Source organism: Gopherus flavomarginatus, chromosome 5 (genome assembly GCF_025201925.1).
Source record: "Gopherus flavomarginatus isolate rGopFla2 chromosome 5, rGopFla2.mat.asm, whole genome shotgun sequence".
Lineage (NCBI taxonomy): Eukaryota > Metazoa > Chordata > Testudines > Testudinidae > Gopherus > Gopherus flavomarginatus.
In genome coordinates this window covers 98348583-98364294 of record NC_066621.1, presented here as the reverse complement: position 1 = coordinate 98364294, position 15712 = coordinate 98348583, and the positions used below count along the sequence as shown (strand labels likewise).

The following is a 15712-nucleotide window of genomic DNA, read 5'->3' as shown; positions in this document are numbered from 1 at the left end:
GAGCGCACAATGACAACTGTTTGATAGAGCATCCATCTTAGTTTAGGTACCAAATAATATAATTTCCTGACCATGTCACCCCTATTGCCTCTTCTTCCCCAGGTGAATGATTTCTTCAGTGACGAATGGGGATCCAACTAGTACACACATGCACTGTACGGCAGGGGCTCTGCTTTATTGTATATTATAACTGCTGGTCTCAAGTTATACTGCATCAGGGCATAACTTAGGGCTGCATGCAATCAACCAGCACAGGTTAGGAAATATTTTTTGCTATGGTGTTTCCAAGATGGCCGATGATTATATATTTTTTGCTGACCTTACCTTCCTGAACTGCATGACTAGATTCATGAGGCTACTAGTGGTATTCTGTGCTTGCTGGGTAGTGCCCATGGAGGACTGCAGTAAGTCATCAATAGAGATTTTGTTCTTTAGAGCTTGGTACAGCAGCTTCTGCCTGGTGGTCTGCTGGCAGTACATGAGAATCTCAATCTGCAAAACAGTTACGGGATTATAGTCTTAGTCTGTCCCTAAACAGAGCAATACTAGAACAAGATTCAGTAAATATAACTCTTGTAGGATCATATCATAGGAAAAGTACATAACTATCTGAGAAAAATAAATAGGCAACTGCCATCATACCTGTAATTCAATGATCCAGGACCTGCCACAGAAAGCACTTCCTAATTGAGAACCCTGTCTTGGAAGGCTGCAAGGAATCAGGAGAGAAGCCAAGAACAGGGGGTGTGTGGTGTGTGTGTGTGTGTGTGTGTGTGTGTGTGTGGTGTGTGTGTGTGTGTGTGTGTGTGGTGTGTGTGTGTGTGTGTGTGTGTGTGTGTGTGTGTGTGTGTGTGTGTGTGTGTGTGTGTGTGTGTGTGTGTGTGTGTGTGTGTGTGTGTGTGTGTAAGGGGTATTCAAAGGTATTTTAGGCACCTAAAGATGCAAATAGGCACCTAGTGGATTTTTAATGGTGCCTAGGCATGTAACTCCCATTGATTTGAGGTGCCTTTGAATATCCTGCTATGTGCCTACCTGCATCTTTAGGCACCTTTGAAAATGTGTCCCAGGGCAAGTACTATGGTAAAGTCATGTCACCAAGCAGGTTTTCTCAACCAGGGGTCACAAATCAGATGCCAATCATCATGATCACCCTGGCCATCCCATATTACCATATGAGGGGTGGTGTTCGGTATGGAAAAGGCTCTCTCAGAGCAAAGAAGAATCCCTTAAAGCCCTTGTTTGCTTCATCAATGTCTCCAGAAAGTCCCTGTCACTCCCCCAGCTCTGACCCAGTGTGGAGAACATTCTGAGGAAGTGAGAGACATCATAGGGGAGAAGGAATGGGACTCATGGATCCAGACCTACACAGCTCCACCTGCCAATTCCATTTAGTAAAAGGAAGGTGTATGAACTCTGGAGAATACTGCAGCTCTGTAGTGGCTCCACTGCTACTTCATGGGATGGGGGAGATGAATTCCCTTCTGTGCTGAACTCCTTAACACGCAGCCTAGTTACTCTGGATGTGTACTGGGACCAGGATTAGTCCCTTAGTAAACTAAGGCTTGGCCTACATTAAGTAAGGGCAAACTAGCTACATCACTCATGGGTGTGAAAAATCCACTCTCCTGAAAAACATAGGTTAAGCCAACCTAACGCCCAACGTAGACAGTGCTAGGTTAATGGAAGAATTCTTCTGTTGACCTAGCTATCAGCTCTCAGGGAAGTGGATTACCTACACCAATGGGAGAACCACTCCCATCGGCGTAGGTAGTGCCTATACTTGAAATGCTACAGCAGCTGCCACATTTTAGGTGTATACAAGACCTAAAAGTTGGTCTATACACAAACTTGCACCAAAATAACTAAATCAATTGTAACTGACGCCTTTTGTTATTTTGGTACAAGGCTGCGTGTGGATACTAGTTTCTGTTTAAGAATGCACCATATCGACAGTTGGGTTTTTTGTTGTTTTTTTTTTTTAAATGGACTGGCTATTCATATACAGTGCTGACTTATTTTCAGCTACTAAACTGCATTAAAAGAAACTAGAGACTATATCTAATAGTTCCCTGTGATGGGGTGTTCACCCCCACAAAAGGTTAAAATAAGACAATCAACCTTATCGGCGGCACCTGGAAGAGAGCAAGAGACTGATAAAGGCTAATTGATGACATTCTGCTGGGAAGGAGCAGGCTCAGCCAGCATAAAGGGATGAAGCTGAGAACAGAAGGGGGCTGTAGGGGAAGTAGTCTGCAGTCACTCCTTGGGTGAAAGAAGGCTTGTTTGGGGCTACAGAGTTTGGATTGATGGAAGTAGTCTACAGTTATGCCCTGGGGAAGGTAGTTTGGGCTGGTAAAAACTGTAATGGCAGAAGACAGAAAAGAGAAGTAGGAAGGAGTCCAGAGAAGCAGCAACAGATCCTGTGAGTAAGCAGACAGTAGTTACAGGACACATGGTGCTGGGGCTGGAACCCAGAATAGCGAGCAAACATGGAGAAAGGACATGGGGCCTGGCTTTGGACCAGAAAATTGTCTGGAATGGCATGCAGACAGCTGAGCCAGCAGCACTCTGTGATATCCTAGAAGGGGAGAGCTATATAGTGATCTGATTGGAGGGCCAAACCACAAAGGAGGAGCACTGCAAGTCCTGGAGAGCGAGGAGGGACACGGTGTGAACAACTGTTGGAAGGAGGGCATCAGATATGAATGGAGCTAATCCCCAGACGTGGCCACAATGAGGCACCCCAACAGTGAGTGAACCCCATTCCCTAATACCACTTTTCTATGTAATCAATTGCTATAATTACCACAGTGATATTATGTAATTGGGAATGGCGGGATGGCATCCACAAGACAATCTCTGTATTTATATCGACACAATGGACAATTTTGAGAACCTCTGCTCTAAGGTGTATCAAATCACTGCAGTTTTACTTAGGAGCATTTTCAAAGGAAGACAGAGAGGTGGTGAGGAGACAGGCAATGAGGAAGGGAAATTACAGGGTATTAAAAACAAGGAATACTCAATTTTTTTTTTGTCATAAAGACACTAAGTAATTCTCATATCATTCAGAGGACCTTGCCTTTAGCGCTCTGTGGAGCTCTTGTGTCTTTTAGATATTTCAATGCTGTATTAGTCTCCTTCAGTTCATGTACTGACTTTTCCATTAGTTTAATCAGGTTTAAGGATGGTTTGTTTACAAATCTTTGGATTAATGGTTTTACTTGTAGAAGAGGTTGTCATTAATGGGCTCTTGTAAGTTCTCCAGTTAAATACAGGTGTGATCTAATAGGCATGTGCTAGCAAAAGTGAAAGGGATGTGAATGGGTGATGTTTTCTGACCTTTCAATCAGCTGTAGATAAACAGATCCACATATGAATTGATACGAACTAAAAACCTGAGAAGGGAAAGTAAGCCAGATGAAGAGCTTGCTTTCCAAATTATTTTGTTTCGCACCTTGTCTGACAGCTCATTTTCCACATCCTTCTTGATTCTTCTCAACATGAAAGGCTTCAGGATCATGTGCAAGCGGGACAGCTGGTCTGAAATGCCAGGGAGAAAACATGATTACTGACCCAATGGCCAGAAACTATACCATGTCCAGTTGCTTTTCAAACCCTTCTTGCATACCCAGTTCCCCTCAGGCATGTCACAGGACTGATCTGTCTTTGAGACAGGCTGATAACTCCATGGATCTCTAAATATCTCCATCAGGCAATGCACTTCTATAGCACAGTATGTATTACAATCTGATGAGCAGAACTCTTTGGACATACATTTAGCATCTAATGTCTATTAAAAGGTGAGGATAATACTTGATCATGCAGCTCATTCAGTACTATTAGGATATACTGCTAGCCATCACTAACAGTTGGCTAATTTCTCCCAGAGTCAGAACTGAACCAACACAGTGCTAAAGAGCACTGTGCTATTGCAGATGTGCAGTCTTTTGGATGAGATGTAAAACCAAAGTTCAGACCCTTCATTGATAAATAAAGAACTTATGGCACTTTCCATAAAAGTAATGGTTTAACTTTGATATTCTGGCCCAATTCCAAATCATGTGGTTATATAGTTATATTCTGCCAATCAAAATTCCACCCACCCCCCCCAGTTTGTTGTATATTGCGCTTCACTTTGCCTAAAATCTCGTGTGTAGCATTGCTGAAATAAAATAGTTGTCTTTTTAGTAAAAAGATGGCTGCTATTCAGTGGTCAGTGGTACATTCTCTGTACCATACACATGGCCTATAACACACTTAGGAGTCCTTCATGATAAATGCTATATAAATGTACAATATTTTAAATATCATTCTTCATTCATTTAGAATAGGTGAGGAAATGGAGGCAGCAAACAGTAGGCAAATCTGATTCACTCTGAGTAGCTTTTCTTTCTATATAAGAAGCAATATGTCTCTATCTCTGACAACATCTGTCCTGCAGAATTCCCAGACCAAACGACAATCAAAGCCATTTCACTCGCTGCTCTGTAACAGAACGGGAGATTTCCCATATGCAACCGCTAGAATTGAAGTGAATAGGCAGCTATAGCAGGCGAATTAGAAACTGAGGCCCACTGTGCTTAGTACTCACTCTCATCAATGGCAGATTTATTCTCTGCATGGCTCTCTATGTCCTTAGAAAACCATTCGTTGAACTCCTCATGTGAATCAAACAGCGTTGGCATGATAAAGTGCAGCAGAGCCCACAGCTATAAAGGAGTGGCAAAGAGACAGTGAATCAGTGAAAGCTATCCCCACTGTAGACAGGATGATCATGAATTTCAACCTATTGCAGAGCATTATGGGCCAAGTCCATCAAATGACAGGGTGATGTGCCAAGCTCAGGAGACTAAATTAGTGGTAGTCTCATCTTCCTTTCACAATGGACAGAAGCCAGATATGTGCAACTTTTCAAACCAGTGTCAGAGCGTGGTTCCAAGTAAAGAGCAATAACTTTACCATGCTGAAGAAAATGGCACAGTCACATTTTCTCATCCCATGATTTAGGGATGACAGAGTATCAGCAACCTTCAATCGTATTTCTTCCCCAATGAGTAGGATATAGCCAAATTATCCCTTTTGAAGCTGATCTCAGTGATTTCCCACAGCATGGTATGGAGACAAACTCCCAAGTATACACCTGAGCACATAGGAGTACCACAATTCTCTCGTTATTTGTTATGTCTTTGGATAAATTACTCTTTTGAACAAAAATCAGTTCTTGCTGGCCTCCTGCTTACCTCAGCCATGGTGTTCTGGATGGGAGTCCCAGTCAACAAAAGTCGATTTCGGCATTGGAATTGTAGTAGGATTTTCCAGCGGACACTGATCAACAAAAAAGTTTTTTAAAAAATGAACTACAATAGAAACAGTAAGAAAGGAGAGCAATTACATTTATATTTTAGAACCAACTGTTTTTCAGACACATTCTTGGAATGATTTTCTTTAAGAGGGCACTGGGTAATATTGACAAGTACTCTCCCTTTGCCTCATTGGGAGATTTGGTTCTTAGAGGAGGTCATAAAGAGATTAGCAGTGTTTATCTTACATACAACAGGTGTATTTTTATTTACTTTGTAACATGTCAATGTTTGGCTACCAGTAAAGGCCAGTCACTAGAGTATTCATCCCCTAAAATAGCAAATAGGTATCCCAAGTAAATGGTGACATACACTTTTTGCACTGTTACAAAGTTAAATTTACAGCCATTAAGTAAGGGGAGTTGAATTCTATGTTACAGTGCTCTTAGAATGGGAAATTCCTGAAGAGTGCTGAAGAGGGTAGCTCATATGAATGTGCATGAGCCTGGCTCTGGGGCTGTCAAACATTTAGAAAAGAAGCACAGAAATATATGAGTGACAATTTTGGGAGAAAAAGTTAGGAAGAAGCAATTAAAGAAGAAAAGACAATTAAAGAAATAAACAGTAGACAGGAGCTGGGAACAGACAGGAACCACTATGGGCATCAACCTTATAATGAGGAAGCCTGGATATGGTTGCTGGGCTATATTGCAATCTGCAGGTTTTATGGGGCCCTGATTCCCAATTGGGGCCTTTAGGTGCTACTACAATACAAACAAATAATGCTGTATTTAACAGATATGTTAGCATTATATGGCGATTAACGAACATAGACCACTCAGTATTTAAGAATGTCTTTGCTGGTGGCTGAGGTCAAGGACTGTTACAAGTATTTCTCACCATTTTTTGCCTCAAACTCCTCCCCACCCCCACTTCTATCCTGTGAAAGCAGCAAAGAATCCTGTGGCACCTTATAGACCAACAGACGTTTTGGAGCATGAGCTTTCGTGGGTGAACACCCACTTCCTCAGATGCATTTCACCCACGAAAGCTCATGCTCCAAAACGTCTGTTAGTCTATAAGGTGCCACAGGATTCTTAGCTGCTTTTACAGATCCAGACTAACACGGCTACCCCTCTGATACCTTCTATCCTATGGTTACTTTGTAATTACGCTTGCATATTTTGTACATATGACCAAATACCAAGGCATTCAAATCCATGGAGATGGAACCATATAAACACCTCGCTCAGTACAGTCAGGTACTTAAGAAGATAGCTTTTCCTTATAAATGGTAACTTCCTTCCATCAAAAACTTCACATACAATAAGCTCAAGAATGTGAATACTAAGTTCCCCAAATGTATGCAGTTACGTGGACTGGGGTAGCAGCCTATTAGTTTAATTTTTGCACACAGTAGACTGTTGGGCTGAAGTGTTCAGCACTAACTTGATCTTTATTCCTTTTGGAAAGGGAAAGAACAAGGCTTCGCCCTCCTCCTAGTTGACATTAGAACATGTTAACCCTTCTTCAGCCAAAATGACTGTTATAACAGGACCTTGAGAGGGGGAAGGGAGAAACTGAGGTTCCCTGCTGGGTGCCTTAAAAACATGTGCATAATAGAATGCAATGCCATAAGGATTCTTTACTTTTCTGCTAGTTCCTAAGACAATTTAACCTTTCTTTCGAATTTTAACTCATCAACTCATGTATTCTTAGTGTTTCCCCACTCTTTTCTGTACCAACTCAAAAGATTCCTGAGCAAGAGAGGATTTTGTTTCTGCTATAAGTATTACCTGGAGCTACTCTTGAGTGCCTGTGCCTCATCCAGCACCATATACTGCCACTTCACTCGCTGGAAATACTTCACATCCTGGACCACCAGCTGATAACTAGTGATCACCACATGGAAAGGTGCATCCTGAGTGTACAACGTCTTCTATAACCACAAAAGAGAGACACATATCTGGATCATGTAAACACAGTGGAATGAAGAGTTTATTCATCTGTACGGGGTCTCATACTTCCATTCAATAATCTTCTATCTCCATTATACTTTCCTTTCCCTTATTTGGAATCTTATTTTTTAAAAAATGAGTTGGGTTATTAAAGCAGCATAGCAATAATGCCTGACCCTGAAGTCCTCTTCTTTATTTGCAGAATGCAGTAGCTTTGACTGAATTCTAGAATGCCCTACATTGTTACACCCTATATTGTTACCCAGAACGGGGCAATCCTTTCACTTTATTTATATAAATTTAAAAAAAGGTGAAGCAGACGGGGATGAAGAATATAGAACTCTATATTTACTCATTCTTTTGCTTTGTAGAACATATCAGCAGTTTCTGTTTTACTCTGTACAAGCAGAAGTGAGGGTGAAAGGACAGGGATGTTACCTGACTCCAGAATTTTCTGATCACTTTTCTGTCATGGGGATTTCCCCAATATGGTAGCACCTAGAACAAGTACAAAAAAGTTATTTTCAAATATTGATATACCTGAACTAAAACTATAAATGTCATGTTCTCCATAGTAAAACAAAATAAACCTCAGAAAGTGGCACATCTCACCATCAAAGCCACCAAAGGGAAAGAGGGTCTTTCCTAACCCAGAGAAAATATGAAAGCATTTAAATATATTTAAGGAACAGAATCTTCCAAACAAAAGCCTCAAGCACCTTAGTTCTTCAAGGAAAAACTGCTAAGAGAATCCCTCAATAGCCCCAAAGCAGCTGCGGCCTTTGCCAGTCCGACCTTCCAAGAAAATAATACTGATATTCTTTCAGTTCACTGTAGAAAGAAGTTTGCCCATGGCTGCTAGTCAACTTAGCAACTTACTCTTGGACATCCCTGAATGACCAGTGGTTCCCTTAGTACCGAATTCCCCTCTTCACTGGTACAATTATTTTTGTACTTCAAGGCTATGCCTCAATACTTTACTATGGGCTAAACGTCAAGTAATCCCTACTGGACTGCCTCAGGGAAGAAATAAAGGAGCAAGCACAACAGCCACAGATTTCTATTTATTCTTTTATAACTCAGAGTCCTGCTGAGCCATGTCCTATGTATGGAGATCTGAGCTCAGCAGTTAGCTCCACAGCAATTCCGAGTAACTTGTTACTGCCATCTGTTGTTTGATATGGGAACTGCACAGAACTGGTATTGAGCATAAAAGGATGCTGGTTTCTGAAGCACAGAACAAACAAAACCACATATACAACTCTCCCTAAACAGCTTTTATCACCTTAGCTGCCTTATATGCTACACAAGGAGTGGGCAAACTTTTTGGCCTAAGGGCCACATCAGATTTCCAAAATTGTACAGAGGGCCAGTTAGGGGAGGCTCTCTCCCCCAAATAGCCAGGCGTGGCCCGGTCCCCGCCTCCTATCCGATCCCCCCCACTTCTTGCCGCCTGATGTCTCCCCCAGGACTCCTGCCCCATCCAACCTCCCTGTTCCCTGATGCCCCCCGCAGGACTCCTGCCCCATCCAACCCATCCCCCCATTTCTTGTCAGCCCCCCCAGGACTCCTGCCTCATCCACCACCCCTTGCGCCCTGTCCCCTGACCCCCCACGGAACGCCCACCCCTGACTGCCCCCTGCCACCCCATCCAACACCCCTCTCATTCCTGACTGCCCCCCGGGACCCCTGCCCCATCCAACCCCCCTCTTCTCCACCCTTTGACCGCCCCAACCCCTATCCACACACCCCCACCCCGATCATCCCCCCAAACTCCCCTACCCTCTATCCAACACCCCCTGGCCCTTACCACGCAGCACAAAGCACCGGTGGCTGGCGGCGTTACGGTCGCACTGCCCAGAGCACTTGGTCAGGCCGCGGCTCTGCAACTGTGCTGCCCAGAGTGTTGCACCGACAGCGCAGCGTGCTGAGGCTGCAGGGGAGGGGCCAGGGACTAGCCTCCCAGGCCCGGCAGGAGGGTCCCGTGGGCCGGATGTGGCCCATAGTTTGCCCACCTCTGTGCTACACTCTGTTTTAGCAGTATCTTCCTTCAAATAAAATGACCCACAATGGGCATGATGCTGCAAATGTGGCCTCATCAGTGATTTGCATAACATGCTACTCAATAAGCCAACAATTTTTAGCACTGCTGTACACTGGACCAATAATTTAAATATTAGTTCAAATAGTACTCTCAGATCCCTCCTTTACAATATTAATTAATACTAGGCATTCAGACTATTAATTTGGATGTCATTTGTTCTCAAGCGTACCACTTTACACCTAGACACCTTGCATTTTATTCTTTCCTATATATATTTCAAAAACTGCACTTACATTTATTGTTTTCTAATCAGCCTCTTGCTACTGGAGAATACTGGTTAGTTAAAAATATTTTATAATGACTCAGATATTTGATCTATAATCTTCTATTGCCTGCAGGTGTAACTCATAGCTACCTGGTGCTTTGCCTATCTGTTTTATTCATGCTTCCTTAGCACTCAGTGATACTCCGACTGTGGCTCTCAAGCTGCAGGTGGCTCTTTAGTGTGTCTCCTGCATCTCTCTGTAGCTCCGACCTTGTCCCCGTGGGTCCCGCGCTTCCAGGCAGTTTATGCTCGCTTCAGAGGCTCACTGCAACCCTCCACGAAGCCCTTCTCTCTCTAGAGCCAGTGACACAGTCTACTGAGCCCTTTTCGTCACAAGCCAGTAAAGAGGTTGGTTAGAGAACTCCCACAGTCTCTGTGGCTCCTATGGCCTCATACCAAAACAGTTTAGCCTCCTGTCCTGACACGGGCCTGTCTTCCCCTCCCAGGAGGGATTTCTGCAGTGGTGGGTTGCGGGGAACCCAGGCCTGCCCTCTACTCCAGGTTCCGGCCTCGGGACCCTAATAGTAGCAGCTGTCGGCAGCCAACCTTTCACTGCCAGAGTTGCTGCATTTCCCTGGGTCACTTCCCCACAACTCTCCTGCTTCTCCCTTCTTCACCCTTACCTTAGGGCTCCCTTACCGATGGTTTGAGGGTATCTTCATTAACCAGCCCTTTAGCTGCATTTCCTCTCCTTTGGCTCCCTGGCTCTCCTCTGCCTGACTGGAGTGAGCCCTTTTATAGTATCAGAGGGGCCTTAATTAGAGTAAGGTGGTCACATTAGCTTAAGAGCTTCACTTGACTCTTTGCAGGTTAATTGGAGTCAGGTGTTCTCATTAGCCTAGAGCAGCCCCTGCTTTGGTCACTCAGGGAACAGAAAACTTAATTCAGTGGCCAGTATATCTGCCTCCTTCTACTCTGCTGTATCCACTGGCCTGGGTCTATCACAATATATACACACACTAAATACTTCCCGCCATTCACACTATGATGGCTCTTTTGGGTAATGCTGATCGCTCATTTGGCTCTGTCAGTAATCTCATTTTCCTCCAATTTATCTTTTGCAAGACTCAAATATTCTTCATGGATGTACTGCTGATAATTTATTTTGTGGCAATTCCTTATTTCTCATATTTTTCATCCTCCACTAACTTGTTTATTTTATCTTAATACATGAAGCTATTTGTGCTTCATTACTCTCCTTGCTTTTTGAACAGTGATTACAATCTTGTTCATTTTTTTTTACTTTCGCTTAACGCTGCTGAAGTTTTTCCTCCCTCTAAATTTTTAGAGCTGTTTCAGTTCACAATTAAACCATCTATCATTCAGACACAGATTTTGAACAACCCACAACAAAGCACTAATCCTACAGACAATGCAGAAGATTCAGAAATCACTCTCTTGCCTGGCATTGTGGCACAATCATAACTGTGTCATCTCCATGGTTATGCCACTGCAGAATCTAAATGCTTCGCTGATAAGCTGCTCTTTTAGAAACATCTGCCCCAAAATGAAAATAATGGAATTCAAGTGACAGATACTCAAGTTCTGAATAACAGCATGTTCCAGAACAGCAGGTCAGGGACAAGATCACAGAATCATGTCCCTCACATCCTCTGAAACGTCAAGCTAATCAGATCATCCAGATGCGACAAAGAGCTGAAGGGAGTGAGGAAGTAGGTTTTCTGAGCCAAAAGGAATAGTTTCCTGAATATGGTTGTTACCTTAAATCTAGGAACAAATCTGGCAAACTCCTGATGCCAATTGTTGAGTGTAGAGGCAGGTGAAATAATTAAAAAAGGTCCCCAGATGTTCTCTCTCTGATATAGGGAAAAAACAAATCAATTGGAGGGAAACAGAAACAGTTTCATGCAGCATTGTGATTAATTAAGGACAAGGGATGCAAAAGAGGAAAGTATACAGATCATAATAAAGCTTCCTACCAACACAGCAGGGTGATGCACAGCTAGATTCAGCAGATTAAACATTTAGTGTGGCCTCCTTTCAAATCCACAATGTTGTTCTGCAAACACCCAGTGGATGTGTGAATACTAAATTCAAACTGTGACCTGTCTCTCACTTTCTGCAAATTGCTATTTGCTCACTGCTACTGCCACTAACCCAGGGCTCAATGCATCTGCCACTTTGGCAAGCAAAAGATCTAAGGTGGCGTGGAAACCTGAGCTTCCTCCTACAAAGCAGCACATTCACGCTGATGAACAAGGAATTCTAGGCCTACTGATACAGGGTCCAATCAGGAGCTGGCCTACACACCTATGCAAGGGAGTAAGGGAGAATAAAGTCCAGTGTAGGCTTCCAGAATCATGACTCAACACAATGGAGAGAGCAGCCTCTCAGGGGAGCTAGGTTCCTTTCCACGCAGGTGGGCAGGAAGTGGATGAAGCTTTGGCTCCACATGCACTTCCAGCATGCTGGCCACCAATGCAGCAAAGCTGGCATGAAAGCGGAATTAATCTGTACCAGGAAGAAGGATGGTGCATCTTACTTCCTTCATGGTCAAAGTGGGAAAACAAGGACCAAACCGCCTCTCGGTCACAATTCTGTTCTTGCTCTCCCTCCTAGGGCAGTACAGCTACATACTGCTCCCCACATAGTACTGGTTTCAGAGTGGCAGCCATGTCAGTGTGTATCAGCAAAAAGAACAAGGAGTACTTGTGGCATAAGCTTTCATGGGCTAAAACCCATTTCATCGGATGATGCAGTGGAAAATGCAGTAGGAAGATGTATATACGCAGAGAACATGAAAAAATACGTGTTGCCATACCAACTCTACTGAAACTAATCAATTAAGGTGGGCTATTAGCAGCAGGAGAAAAAAAAACTTTTGTAGTGGTAATCAGGACAGCCCATTTCAAACAGTTGACAAGAAGGCGTGAGTAACAGTAGGGGAAAAATTAGCATGGAGAAATAGTTTTTACTTTGTGTAATGACCCATCTACTCCGTCTTTATTCAAGCCTAATTTAATGGTGTCCAGTTTGCAAATTAATTCCAGTTCTGCAGTTTCTCGTTGGAGTCTGTTTCTGAAGTTTTTTTTGTTGGAGAATTGTAACTTTTAGGTCTGTAACTGAGTGACCAGGGAGGTTGAAGTGTTCTTCGACTGGTTTTTAAATGTTATAATTCTTGATGTCTGATTTGTGTCCATTTATTCTTTTGCATAGAGACTGTCCGGTTTGACCAATGTACACGGCAGAGGAGCATTGCTGGCACATGATGGCATATATCACTTTGGTAGATGTGCAGGTGAACGAGCCTCTGATCGTGTGGCTGATGTGATTAGGTCCTATGATGGGTCCCTTGAATAGATATGTGGACAGAGTTGGCAACGGGCTTTGTTGCAAGCATAGGTTCCTGGGTTAATGTTTTTGTTGTGTAGTGTGTGGTTGCTGGTGAATATTTGCTTCAGGTTGGAGGGCTGTCTGTAAGCGAGGAATGGCCTGTTTCCCAATATCTGTGAGAGTGAGGGATCGTTCTTCAGGATAGGCTGAAGATCCCTGATGATGCGCAGGAGAGGTTTCGGTTGGGGGCTGAAGGTGACGGCTAGTGGCGTTCTGTTACTTTCTTTGTTGGACTTGTCCTGGAGTAGGTGACTTCTGGGTATTCTTCTGGCTCTGTCAATCTGTTTCTTCACTTCCCCAGGTGGGTACTGTAGTTTTAAGAACGCTTGTCTAAACTACTACATGCCACAAAGGGCCACAATAGTTGTTCCCTTAACTCACCCAACAATATTGTTAATCTATCCAGTTATAATCTTAGCCCTGCAGAAGAGTCTGTCAAATCTCGGGGCCTCTCCTTCTGCCCCTCTATCCCTGCGAACATGATACAGTTCTGCAGTGACCTGGAATCCTACTTTCAACTTTCCAACCCAAAGAATATTTCCAACACACCTCTGAACAGCACATTGATTAGTTTTGTTAGAGTTGGTACGGCAACACCCATTTTTTCACGTTCTCTGTGTGTATATACATCTTCCCACTGTATTTTCCACTGCATGCATCCAGTGAAGTGGGTTTTAGCCCACAAAAGCTTATGCCCAAATAAATTTGTTAGTCTCTAAGGTGCCACAAGTACTCCTCGTTCTTTTTCCTATATAGTACAGATTGCAAGGTGACAATCTAGCACACAGCGCAATTCTACGCACATACGTAAAGGTGCAGGCTACTTTGGGTGCACCTCTAATGTAAACAGAGAAGCACAGAAGACAGATTTACTATGCTCCTTACTGCCAAGAACAGTAGGAAGCAGGAATTCTTGCTTACTGACTCAAAAAGCAGAACTCAAGTTGCCCTCCTACTGGTGTGTTCATGTCTTAAAAATCAATGGACAGATAAAACTGCATCATCTTCTCTCCTGGGGTCTTTATCGTTTCTTCTTATAAAATAATTCAGCTTCAATCAAAGGGAGTTGCTCTCTGGATGCCAAGTGTGTGCAATTCAGTATGCATATTCTCTTTTTAAAGTTGCATCTTTAGAAGGATATGCACACTGAAAGAAAATGCAGCATCAGGCATCCATCTTAAGGCATTCAATTAAGCATCTAGAACCCAGTTCAATCACATTAACTATGTCTTCCATCAGGTAGATGGGTGACAAAGAATCCACTTACCTCAGCCAGATGTGCTAGAAGAGCAATACTCTGGACTGTTTTACCCAGACCCATTTCATCTGCAAGAATTCCATTGATGCCCTGCAAAAAACCCACATGTGAATACCTCTACCTCGCTTTTCCATAACACATGTAGGGCTATCAGAACACATGCCACCAAAGTGAAGTCAGCAGCCCTGTTTATAATCAATATGAAACCTCCTACATCATCTTCCCCCAGTGATCCTATGAATTGATAACACTGGTCTACAATTTTTGAGAAGCTGTCTGCTTCAGAGATAAAATGTGATATTTATTATGTATTTTGATGTGCTGAATTTAAATATGACAATTAAAACAACTGATTGGCTACTGTTTCTAAGATATTTAAGTTTTTACATTTTATGTCTATGTATATTGTGTAGATAGAGTTTTAATCATAAATTGTAAACCTAGGTCTTTTCATGTGTTTATGGTTGCTTTACATGATAATATTTCACCTGTCCTGTTTAAGTAACACTTTAAAAATCAGCAAAAGGGTTATATAAATAAAATTTATTATGAAACAAAAGGCAAAAAACTATTATGTACATAGTTTAGTCCTATTCAGTTTCTACTCGGCGCTTCTTGGCTTGTCTCTTGTATTCATTAAATGGAGCATCTCTTGTCACAGTCCAGCAATAGTCTGCAAGCATTGATGGGCTCCATTTGCCCTGATAACCTGCCAGGAGATTCCACTGCTGTAGTCTGGAGCCCAACAGTTCTGCCTTACTCTTGGGTAGTTCCAAATCCCTGACAAGGTCATTCAGTTCACCTTGTGTTATGAGGTGTGGTTCAGAGGAGGAGGATGGGAGAAAATGTGGGTCCTGTGACATTGATGGTTCAGGACCAGAAGTTTCATCCTCTTCCTCGTCTGACTCAAGTGAGAATGATTCTGGTGCATCAGGAACCGGCAGTCCTTCTCTGTGGGGTACTGGGCGTATAGCTGATGGAATGTTTGGATAATGCACAGTCCACTTTTTCTTCTTTGACACACCTTTCCCAACTGGAGGCACCATGCAGAAGTAACAATTGCTGGTATGATCTGTTGGCTCTCTCCAAATCATTGGCACTGCAAAAGGCATAGATTTCCTTTTTCTGTTCAACCACTGGCGAAGATTTGTTGCACAAGTGTTGCAGCACATGTGTGGGGCCCACCTCTTGTCCTGATCTCCAATTTTGCAGCCAAAATAAAGCTGATAGGCTTTCTTAACCATAGTGGTTATACTGCGCTTTTGTGATTCAAAAGTGACTTCACCACAAACATAGCAGAAGTTATCTGCACTGTTCACACAAGTACGAGGCATCTCTGCTCACTTTGGCTAAACAGAAATGTGTCCCTTTGCAAAATCAAACACTGACAAAGAAGAGAGCACCACACTGTATGATTTCTAGAGCTGATATAGGGCAATTTGTTCAGCAGAGTGATGTAAGCTTTGTTAT

General features: G+C 43.0%; 1 protein-coding gene across 1 annotated transcript in view; it reads right to left on the bottom strand.

Moving 5' to 3' along the window:
* Nucleotides 1–15712, bottom strand: part of INO80 (INO80 complex ATPase subunit) — a 129323-nt gene that overhangs the window by 69303 nt on the left and 44308 nt on the right. The window contains exons 13-20 of the mRNA XM_050954779.1: nt 14252–14332; nt 11352–11447; nt 7700–7759; nt 7100–7242; nt 5244–5328; nt 4595–4712; nt 3458–3543; nt 325–492 (exon numbers count right to left, since the gene is read on the bottom strand). Of these exons, the coding sequence (XP_050810736.1) occupies nt 325–492; nt 3458–3543; nt 4595–4712; nt 5244–5328; nt 7100–7242; nt 7700–7759; nt 11352–11447; nt 14252–14332 (837 nt within the window). The remainder of the gene's footprint in view (nt 1–324; nt 493–3457; nt 3544–4594; nt 4713–5243; nt 5329–7099; nt 7243–7699; nt 7760–11351; nt 11448–14251; nt 14333–15712) is intronic.